The sequence below is a fragment of the Oncorhynchus mykiss genome, chromosome 6 (assembly GCF_013265735.2).
Source record: "Oncorhynchus mykiss isolate Arlee chromosome 6, USDA_OmykA_1.1, whole genome shotgun sequence".
NCBI classification, from domain to species: domain Eukaryota; kingdom Metazoa; phylum Chordata; class Actinopteri; order Salmoniformes; family Salmonidae; genus Oncorhynchus; species Oncorhynchus mykiss.
The window spans coordinates 62,919,006-62,930,547 of NC_048570.1; the positions used below are offsets into that span (position 1 = coordinate 62,919,006).

General features: G+C 48.4%; 1 protein-coding gene across 7 annotated transcripts in view; it reads left to right on the forward strand.

The window, feature by feature from the left end:
• Positions 1-11,542, forward strand: part of LOC110526939 (ankyrin repeat domain-containing protein 11) — a 194,487-nt gene that overhangs the window by 166,300 nt on the left and 16,645 nt on the right. For all 7 annotated transcript variants that reach the window (XM_036980649.1, XM_036980651.1, XM_036980647.1 and 4 more), the window contains 4 exons: positions 7,413-7,586; positions 8,614-8,814; positions 11,111-11,253; positions 11,344-11,491. In XM_036980649.1, coding sequence (XP_036836544.1) covers positions 7,413-7,586; positions 8,614-8,814; positions 11,111-11,253; positions 11,344-11,491 — 666 coding nt within the window. The remainder of the gene's footprint in view (positions 1-7,412; positions 7,587-8,613; positions 8,815-11,110; positions 11,254-11,343; positions 11,492-11,542) is intronic.

Below are 11,542 nucleotides of genomic sequence, written 5' to 3' on the forward strand. Positions count from 1 at the left end.
AACATTTACACAAAAAAACAGAAAAGCATTCAAATAAAATAATTTACCTTTGAAGAACTTCAGATGTTTTCAATGAGGAGACTCTCAGATAGCAAATGTTCAGTTTTTCCTGAAAGATTATTTGTTTAGGACAAATCGCTCCGTTTTCTGCGTCACGTTTAGCTATGAAAAAAACCCTGTATCCAGGATTGTGTAAATCTATCAGCAAGCTCATTAGCATAACACAACGTTAACTATTCATGAAAATCGCAAATGAAATGAAATAAATATGCCATCTCTCAAGCTTAGCCTTTTGTAAACAACACTGTCATCTCAGATTTTCGAAATATGCTTCTCAACCATAGGAAAACAATCATTTGTGTAAATGTAGCTAGCTAGCGTAGCATTTAGCGTTAGCATTTAGCGTTAGCATTAGCGTTAGCATCCAGCACGCAACATTTCAACAAAAACATAAAAGCTTTCAAATAAAATAATTTACCTTTGAAGAACTTCAGATGTTTTCAATGAGGAGACTCTGTTAGATAGCAGATGCTCAGTTTTTCCAAAAAGATTATTTGTGTATTAGAAATAGCTCCGTTTTGTACATCACATTTGGCTACCAAAAAAACCCGAAAATTCAGTCCTCAAAACGCGAACTTTTTTCCAAATTAACTCCATAATATCGACTGAAAACATGGCAAACGTTGTTTAGAATCAATCCTCAAGGTGTTTTTCACATATCTCTTCGATGATAAGTTCGTGGAAGTGTGCTTTCTCTCCTGAATCCCAGGAGAAAATGCCCGCACCTGAAGATTACGCTCAGCAGTCTCTTATGGCCAATCTTCCAATGATATGCCTACAAATAGGTCACAATGCTGCCGACATGTTGGGGAAACGGCAGAAGATCTAAGCTTATTCCTGTCACATTCACAGCCATATAAGGAGACATTAGAAAACAGAGCTTCAGAAATTCTGCTCATTTCCTGTTTGACGTATCATCTTGGTTTCGCCTGTAGAATGAGTTCTGGGGCACTTACAGACAAAATCTTTGCAGATTCTGAAACTTCAGAGTGTTTTCTTTCCAAAACTGTCAAGAATATGCATAGTCGAGCATCTTTTCGTGACAAAATATCGCGCTTAAAACGGGAACGTTTTTTATCCAAAAATGAAATAGCGCCCCTAGAGATGCAACTGGTTAAATAATATCTAATAATACACATATCTAAAAAGTAAAAGAATGGAATTAAGAAATATTAGGACGAGCAATGTCGGAGTCCAGAGTATAAATGTGGGTGGAATGGGATGTATAGTCAATATGGATAGAATATGTAGTATATCTGAAGAATAGTATATGTACAGCAATAGTTAAATCGGATACGCCTTGACTAGAATACAGTATATACATAGGAACTTGGTAAAACGGTATGTAAACATTACTTAAAGTGACCAGTGTTCCATGACTCTATGTACATGGTAGGTGCATGGTAGTGTAACCGGGTGGTAGCCATCTCGTGAAAGTGACTTAACTTAAGGCCAGGGTACTGGGCAGGGGCCAGCTAGTGGTAAATATTTAACAGCCTGATGACCTTGAAATAGAAGCAGTTTTCAGTCTCTCGGTCTCAGCTTTGATGCACCTGTACTGACCTCGCCTTCTAGATGGTAGCGGGGTGAATAGGCCGTGGCTCGGGTGACTGAGGTCCTTGATGAGTTTCTTGGCCTTCCTGTGACACCGGTTGCTGTAGGTATCCTGGAAGGCAGGCGGTGTGCCCACGGTGATGCATTTGGCTGACCACACCACCCTCTGGAGGGCCCTGCGGTTGTGGACAGTACAGTTGCCGTACCAGGCGGTGATACAGCCCGACAGGATGCTCTCAATGGTGCTTCTGTAAACGTTTGTGAGGGTCTTATGGGCCAAGCTAAATTTCTTCAGCCTCCTGAGGATGATGAGGTGCTGGGCTGAGAGGTGTGATGGAGGAGCTCCTGCAGGCAGTGTTTCTTTATAACCTCAAAGAAGTAGGCTGTGTGCCTTGGTTTAACTTGGTTCAACTGTCCATCATTGGGAAAAAGAGAAAAAAGGCCACACGGAACATGGGCCAATTAAGTGAGGATTTGTCAATCACGAGGGCCTGGAAAGGTTTGACACTCACTTGTGTTATTCTTTAATAAGAGAGAAAGGGGGAACTACTGTTCCAGCTTGTTTGGCTTGAGCTTTGAGGATCTTGAAATGATTTGTTGATGGTCTGTAATAACATGTACTCTAATGGAATCCACATCTGTGTGCTGGGCTATTGGGTTGGTTTGAAATGCTGCTGTGAACTTCCGCTGTTATTTCTTTGGGTAATATGGAGTCCAACCCATTGTGTACATTTCTCTCTTTTTTGTTTTGTTGACGTGTGTTGGCTTTTTGCAGGAAACGTTTGAAAATGGTATTTCTCTGTTTTGAAGAGATATTGAATATAGAACTTGTGTTCTCAGTGCAGCTTGAGTGACCAAATCAGGAGCGTAGTAACTTTCCCTTGTCATCACTGTTTAGTCACAGCTATAGTGGCTTGGTTTTGTATTTGTGTGTATGCTGGTAGTAGTGGCCCTGTAACCTTTTCGCAGGCTGTTGGCAGAGAAAGGTTGCCTCCCACCTCAGTTTCTCCCCTCCCCCTGTCTAGAACAGTGCCCTGATTGTCTATTGTCATGCTAATGTTAGGGTGGAGTCTCTGCCTCAACAGCAAGGCTGGATGTCTCTCACATTAACTAGACCGTAATTTATACACTTTCGGGTTGCGTTTGTCTTCGTTTTCCCTGCCTGTTATCCTTCTCAGTGTCTTTTCCATCCACATGTCTTAAACCTGGCTGTACAATGGAAACATTCATTTAAATGGTTAATCCTTCATTGTGTTAGTTGTGTCTCCATGCTGCCTTATTTAACCCATACACACTGTAGTGTGTGTGTGTGTGTGGTTTCACACGCACACACTTCCCCTCTTCTGTTGTCTTGGCCTTGATAGCTAGTTCCTTTCATGCTGTGTTATTGTCTCTACCCTATGGAACTTGTTAAGTACTTTACAGCCGGCCCTATCCCCTCCCTCTGACGTTGATGGTGTCTTTCTGGGGATACTGTATCTCCCCTTGATATGGTGAACTCTCCTTCTACAGCCCTACATTGTGGGGATAGAGTCTAGACTGTGGCCCAGTAGGCCCGTGCATGGAGGGTTTGTGTGCCCCTTGGCTTGCTCCCTTGTGCCTGCAGAAAAGCCACAAGGATTCCAGTAGTGAACTTTGAGATGTGCAGGCTGTACAGTCCTCTCCTAGTGGACTGGGCGTCGTATGACCCTCTGCAGGAGAGAGAGCCTTCACATTGCTCCACCCTCCTCACCCTGAGTGGAAAAAAACAACACAGAGCGCGAATGATGAAACAGAAACCTCCTTAATGACGTCATAGCCATTTTCTCTCAATCTGCCTTGAGGTTATTGCCGTCAGTCCAGCGTGGCTCCTCTCCTACTCAGAGAAGGAACTGCAGGTCTATTGTTTTCACTGTGTTGCGGGCTGCTGGGAGAATACACTCCCTGTGCTTCCAGCTCCTCGCGCTAGTGTGCTGATGGTGAGTTCAGACTGAGGCTATGCTCTATTTTTGCATAAGATCTGTAACACAACTTACCATAGTTGGCCTATGAGCGAGTGTTTTGAAGCTATAGTTTGAGGCAGCTAGTGTTGAATTTGTAGCATAACATTGGCTTTTGAGAAATGTACGGCGTGACTACTTTTGATTGTGTTGTTCAGCTATGAAAGATGAGCAAGTCAGACCCTTCACATCCCCTTATTATTTGGATAGTTTTGATGGGAACAGACCGAGGACACAGGGAGCTCATCGAACATGGACTAGGCTACATACTCCATTTGAAATGCGTAGTTCATACTGTTGGTCCTTTTGTGGACAGGGATTTGCTTCGTTGTGCATTTGTGTTGTCTTTGCACTCTCCGAACCCACAAGGTGACCGTGTTTCTACAGTCTTAGTTATCTAGGACGAGTACTACCCTGTCAGTACTTAAAGTGAAGTCTGTGTGTGTGGTTGTGCCTTATCTGAGTGCATAACATCCATTTCTATGGTTCTAACAGGGCACTCGATCTCTACTGAAGGTTTTCTCCCCGAGGCATCTGTTAGATGAACGATGTAGCTAATTGCAGGGATTGCTCTGTTATCTTGAACACACCGGTGTTGACAGTTTACAAGACATTCTTCTAGAGATGGTAGCTTGTGTAGCAAGCAGATGGTTGTTGTAACCTGTATTGGTGTAGAGCCCATCCACAGGCCTTGCAGCAGGAGTGTAGGACTCAAGGCCAGGGCTGCTCAGCAAGGGGACTGCTCTGGATAAAGCTATGAGGAGCGGGAGACGGATAAGAGACAGTGATGAGTGCAGATCAGCTACTTGCAGGCTAGCACACACATCATCACCTTCACGATATGGCAGGAATACAGGATGCCTGTCTTATCAGCAGGTGCAGCAGGTGCTGCTTTCAGTAGGGACTTGGGGGAGGGGCTGCTGGCTTGAGATCTTTTCCACCGCATCCCAAATCAGCCCTGTCTGCCTGCTGCACACCACTATTATTCAGATCCCTGGTGGGAGAAATGTTTTTAATGTTTCATCTCCCATCCTTTGGAAGATCCATGAATTATTCACTGTTACTTGACTTGAAATCAGATTTGGTCCAGGTTCAGTTGTTTTGGAGCTTGAGTCTCCACTAGGTATATTAGATAGGCTAGTAGTTGCACTCTGTCCAGGCGTTCTGAAACGGTTCCATTGTTTCTCCAGACCACCTTTGACACCTTGTGTGTACTGTAGCCTACATCAGGATGACCCAGTCTACTCTGTACATGGAGATGAGGTCCAGCAGTAGGTAGGCCAACACGGTGTGAGAGAAAGCCCTTCGGTAGTCTGCCAATCTGTCCCGCTCTCTGTGATTATCACCACTGAAGACTGTTGTTCTGCACCAACACTTTCCTCTGCTCTTGTCATCGTAGCCAAGCACAAAACAAAGCAGTGACACAACATCCTGTGGCCACTTCCAGTCTCTTCTTCCTTCATTTCCTGTTTGCTGGCTGTGTCTGACTGAGCTGCTTGACAGCAGAGCTCTCTCTTCTCTCCCTGTCTTCTGAGTACGAGGGAATTGCCTCTCACTGTCCCAGGCATTGCCTCTCACTGTCCCTGGGGGTAATCCCCATACCGAAGCATGAATGTGTCTGGCTCCTGTGTGACTGGGCGGTGGTGGTGTTGGCATGTGTAGTCGTGAGCGCTAGTAGTGTTCATGCTTTGTTTTCAGTTTCGATCTCAGTTTAAGAATGAAGACAGAGTTGTGGTGCTAATGTATTTACACATTGACCATGAGATCTCACCCTGCCTAGTCGTCCCACTCGTGTCTTCACAGTTGATTCCCATGTTCTACGTAAGTTAACACACAGGAAGGCCAGTCCTACATACACATTGCAGTAAAGCAAACGGAGCTCATCTCATCTCGTCTACCTCTAATAATAATTGTCTCCCACGGGGCAGGAACCCCAACTGACAGAACTGGTCGGAATATATTCATAGCTGTCACTCAGAGAAAGACAGGCTGTCAGCATGTTTGATGTCCCAAGTGGAATAATAGAAAGATGAGCTTGTCATCTTTGTGGTCCTATTGAATTTGGGGACACAACAAACGGACTAGGCCTACCTGGTTCCTCTGGTCGGGCTGGTTCTGGTTCTGCCTGCCCATACTGTGGGATGCTGATAGCAACGTCTCCACAATAGGCTGACACAGTGGCGTCCTGGGCCCATTGTAACTTGACTGTCGTCTTGCTGTGGGCTCCGCCCCTGGCCTAGGCTGGCGTTCTTGGGAACAGTGAGGTAGTTTGGTCTCCCTCCAACTTTGCCATCAAATCTCTCAAGTTAAAGGAAAAATCCAAATGACATTGTATACAATAGGCCTTATTTTGCCAGTTATATATATATATATATATCTTAAATGTTTCTTAAAAAGCTATTTAATTGTTTAATTAGACCCAGCTGCAGATGTCTATGGGCTTACATTGCATTTTCAGATGCCTCTGTCTTAATCCCATCCTGGTCATCCATGTTGGGATGTGTGTGAGGCTTACTTCCTGCTGTTATGTTGTTTTCCCGTCTTCCCACTGTATCTCATTTACATTGAAGATGCATCACACATGTTTGCGTGCCACATAGCCTACTCAATGCATGTCCAAAATCCCGTCTGAAAAAGTCATTGTAGTTAGGCAGCTTGAATGTAGTTTGATAGCAGCCCTTTTCAAGTACTGAAGCAGGCTCATTACTGACTGGGGCCCACTGTCAAGGCTTGGAACAGCAACTCTAGCGTTTTCAGTCCTCGACATCCACCACCTGAAACATCCACTGCTGTGGTTCATGCTGTTTAAGTCTGATTAAAAGGAATGTGTCTAAATGGCTAATTCCTTTCAGGATGTGAGTGTGTATCAGGGGTGGGGGTACATTAGGTGTAAGTATTCACAGATGTTACTGAAAGTTCATCAGCTCTGACTATGGAAAATCTCTGGAAAGGGTTTTGTGCCCGGAAGTGTGAGCTGCCACGTTTCCTACTCCTATTAATTCTTGTTTGTGGCCTTGAGCAATCCACTGTGTTGAGAGCAACGGCGAGCAGGCTTGTAGATCTCCCCTTTTGATTAGACAATGTGTGTTGTCTCCATGGACGCAGTTGAAGGCCATGCCATTTGTTTTTATTGATGTCAGAATGTTTCGGAAGGATCTTGAAGCTGGCGCAGTTTGGGCTTGTTCAAACATTGACGGAGCGTACCTCCAAATCGTCCAGCAGTTGCAAATGTAGAGTGTTTATGTATTTGTCTCTCAATAGTAAAGTAATACTGACATTTGCTGTGGAGATTTGATCATTCCTCATGACACTGAAAATAATTGATGGGCGTGTCTTTGAGGAGCTGCTGATTTTTGTCCAGTGGCAAGTCGCCATTGTGATGACCTTGGCTCGGCCACATTGAAATGAACACTGGCCATCTTGTAATCACTGTCACTCTGCCAAGTCACACACCCCCTGAGAGAGACATAAACATCAGACTGTCAATAGTTGACCCCTCCCTGCCTCTGGGGCAGCTGGGTTTAAATGCCCACCACCATCAGCTGCCTCAGATGGATGTGGCCTAAACTAGACTAGAAGTTGGTAGGGGTTTCACCAAGGGGCTTCCTTAGAACATCACAGAGGACATTTATCTGACCTGTTGCCATGGAGATGTTGAATGACTGTTATCAATGACTGTTGTGGTCAGAATTGAAATCACTTCAATTTGACTGCTGAAGTAAAAGCCGATAAAACCTGAGCAATTTGCAATCCTGTGTTTGTATGTGTGTCTGTTCTACCCATAGGCCTCACATTGTCCGTTCCCCTCTCTCCTCACAGAAAAGCAAGGTCCGGAACGGAAGCGCATTAAAAAGGAACCCACCAACACCAGGAAGTCAGGCCTGCCGTTTGGGATGGGCATGCCAGGGATCCGGGCCGGGTACCCCCTCTCTGAGCGGCAGCAGGTGGCTCTTCTCATGCAGATGACGGCTGAAGAGTCAGTCAACAGTCCAGGTGCGCGTTTGTCATGGATGCCACGTCTCTGAGGGTTCAGCGGGGGGTGGGGGGTGCTGTGTCCCTGGTGCTTAGCGTCCCAGCCACACTTTTGCACCATGCTTCATTAAAGAACAGACCACACTGCTTATTTAGAATTCAATTATACAAGATAACCCTCATCAATTTCCATTACTACAGTGAAATGGACCTCCGCTGTCTTAATCCACTGTTCTTTTCTGGGACTGGCTGTTTGTGGGAGATTTTTGGGCTCTACAAGTTGGTATCACGTTCCTGTATGGTAAATTGTGCCTCTTTGTTTTAGGATGTAGCGTTCAACCATGAGGGAAATGAAAGTAGCTTACCCCAGGGATTGGGTCTGAGGCGACCTAATAGTGCACTATCAGATCTGGGCCAAACCACACAATATCCAGACCAAGGCTTTTTGTTCATTTCATATCTGCTATCTGTTATTAGATTAGTCGGATTTAGCATTTCCTCCTCAAGTGCTGTACTTAGGTTCTGTCGTTAAAACATTGCGGTTTAAACGTTGAGGAAACACAGGCTTTAGTAGGCTATATTTCCTCTTATTAAGTAATAGAGCTGATCTCTATGGGTTAGTCATTATGTTGTGCTTCTGATTTGGGTCATATGTTTCCTGCTGTTTGTATTATTTGGTGGGTTGCTGCTGTTAAACAGCCGTGCCTGAGTTTGTGCCTTAAAGACAGAACCCAGACGAAGTGAGTTTCAAATGGCATTCAGGACCACGCTCTGCAAACTCAATAATGTAAATGTGGTTAAGGCTTTGGTTTAATCCACTAAATGTGATGAAATGAACTCGAGCAATTGGGAGTCTTGGCGTTCTCCTTCTGATGTTTTGAGCAAGAGCGCCACCTACAGGCGATGGAGTTGTAACAATTGTTTTTCAATGAAATATTCTGCACTGTTACATAATGGTACTGTAATATGTTCATTTGGCGTATGTTTTTACTATAGAAATTAATCATGCCAATTCTATTAAAACTCTGTTTTTGTCCTGTTCTTGTAGACACAACACCAAAGCATCAGTCGCAGTCAAGTCTGGGCCAGAAGGGAACGCCAAACTCTGCATCTAAAACCAAAGACAAAGTAAATAAGAGAAATGAGAGGGGCGAGACGAGGCTGCACCGGTCAGCCATCCGTGGAGAGGCACGCCGCATCAAGGAGCTCATCAGTGAGGGAGCGGACGTGAATGTAAAAGACTTCGCAGGTGAGTCGCTGCCCCTGCAGGCTGGTGGTCATCTTACTCTCTCTGCTGCTCCTCCTCCTCCTCCTGTCCACTCCTCCTCCTCGCTCTCTCTGCTCCTCCTCCTCGCTCTCTCTGCTCCTCCTCCTCGCTCTCTCTGCTCCTCCTCCTCGCTCTCTCTACTCCTCCTCGCTCTCTCTGCTCCTCCTCCTCCTCGCTCTCTCTGCTCCTCCTCCTCCTCGCTCTCTCTGCTCTTCCTCCTCCTCGCTCTCTCTGCTCTTCCTCCTCCTCGCTCTCTCTGCTCTTCCTCCTCCTCGCTCTCTCTGCTCCTCCTCCTCGCTCTCTCTGCTCCTCCTCCTCGCTCTCTCTGCTCCTCCTCCTCCTCGCTCTCTCTGCTCCTCCTCCTCCTCGCTCTCTCTGCTCCTCCTCCTCCTCGCTCTCTCTGCTCCTCCTCCTCCTCGCTCTCTCTGCTCCTCCTCCTCCTCGCTCTCTCTGCTCCTCCTCCTCCTCGCTCCCTCTGCTCCTCCTCCTCCTCGCTCCTCCTCCTCCTTGCTCCTCCTCCTCCTCGCTCCTCCTCGCCCTCTCTGCTCCTCCTCGCCCTCTCTGCTCCTCCTCGCTCTCTCTGCTCCTCCTCGCTCTCTCTGCTCCTCCTCGCTCTCTCTGCTCCTCCTCGCTCTCTCTGCTCCTCCTCCTCGCTCTCTCTGCTCCTCCTCCTCGCTCTCTCTGCTCCTCCTCCTCGCTCTCTCTGCTCCTCCTCCTCGCTCTCTCTGCTCCTCCTCCTCGCTCTCTCTGCTCCTCCTCCTCCTCGCTCTCTCTGCTCCTCCTCCTCCTCGCTCTCTCTGCTCCTCCTCCTCCTCGCTCTCTCTGCTCCTCCTCCTCCTCGCTCTCTCTGCTCCTCCTCCTCCTCGCTCTCTCTGCTCCTCCTCCTCCTCGCTCTCTCTGCTCCTCCTCCTCCTCGCTCCCTCTGCTCCTCCTCCTCCTCGCTCCTCCTCCTCCTTGCTCCTCCTCCTCCTCGCTCCTCCTCGCCCTCTCTGCTCCTCCTCGCCCTCTCTGCTCCTCCTCGCTCTCTCTGCTCCTCCTCGCTCTCTCTGCTCCTCCTCGCTCTCTCTGCTCCTCCTCGCTCTCTCTGCTCCTCCTCGCTCTCTCTGCTCCTCCTCGCTCTCTCTGCTCCTCCTCGCTCCTCCTCCTCCTCTCTCTCTGTTCCTCCTCGCTCCTCCTCCTCCTCCTCGCTCCTCCTCCTCCTCCTCGCTCCCTCTGCTCCTCCTCCTCGCTCCTCCTCCTCCTTGCTCCTCCTCCTCACTCCTCCTCGCTCCTCCTCGCCCTCTCTGCTCCTCCTCGCCCTCTCTGCTCCTCCTCGCTCTCTCTGCTCCTCCTCGCTCTCTCTGCTCCTCCTCGCTCTCTCTGCTCCTCCTCGCTCTCTCTGCTCCTCCTCGCTCCTCCTCCTCGCTCTCTCTGTTCCTCCTCGCTCCTCCTCCTCCTCGCTCTCTCTGTTCCTCCTCGCTCCTCCTCCTCCTCGCTCCTCCTCCTCCTCACTCTCTCTGCTCCTCCTCCTCCTCGCTCTCTCTGCTCCTCCTCCTCGCTCTCTCTGCTCCTCCTCCCCGCTCTCTCTGCTCCTCCCCGCTCCCTCTGCTCCTCCTCCTCGCTCCCTCTGCTCCTCCTCCTCGCTCCCTCTGCTCCTCCTCCTCGCTCCCTCTGCTCCTCCTCCTCGCTCCCTCTGCTCCTCCTCCTCGCTCTCTCTGCTCCTCCTCCTCCCGCTCCTCCGCCTCGCTCCTCCTCCTCGCTCCTCCTCCTCGCGCCTCCTCCTCGCGCCTCCTCGCCCTCTCTGCTCCTCCTCGCCCTCTCTGCTCCTCCTCGCCCTCTCTGCTCCTCCTCGCTCTCTCTGCTCCTCCTCGCCCTCTCTGCTCCTCCTCGCTCTCTCTGCTCCTCCTCGCTCTCTGCTCCTCCTCGCTCTCTCTGCTCCTCCTCGCTCTCTCTGCTCCTCCTCGCTCCTCCACCTCTTCGCTCTCTCTGCTCCTCCTCCTCCTCGCTCCTCCTCCTCCTCGCTCTCTCTGCTCCTCCTCCTCGCTCTCTCTGCTCCTCCTCCTCGCTCTCTCGATGCTCCCCTCTCTCTCTCTATCTCTCTCGCTTCTCCTTCTCCATCCTCTTGCCTTTCACCTCATATCTCCATACTTCTGTATTACATTTTATATTCATGAAAATAGTGGCACATTTCTAGCTTCTCTAGCAATCTAAAATGTTCAGAATTGAGTGCTGTAATAATTTTGAATCCTACGTTTGAGAAACATTAGAGCCGTTATTTAACTGTGTTTGGGATTCACAGGCTGGACTGCACTGCATGAAGCGTGCAACCGAGGCTACTACGACGTGGCCAAGCAGCTGCTGGCAGCCGGTGCAGAGGTCAACACCAAGGGCCTGGATGACGACACCCCTCTGCATGACGCATCAAACAACGGGCACTTCAAGGTAATTTCAGTGTAACGCTTGCGAATGCTCATGTAGAAAGCCAACGGCCGTGTTTAGGACTGAGACAAATGTTTCAATGTTTCTTTGTAGGTGGTAAAGTTGCTTTTAAGGTATGGAGGGGACCCTCGACAAAGCAACAGAAGGGGTGAAACCGCGTTGAAGGTTGCTAACTCCCCAACGATGCTCAATCTGTTGCTTGGAAAAGGCACGTATACTTCCAGTGAGGAGAGCTCGTCAGGTGTGTGACATTTTATACCATGAGTAGTTCTGAACACCTTCACTCTGCCAT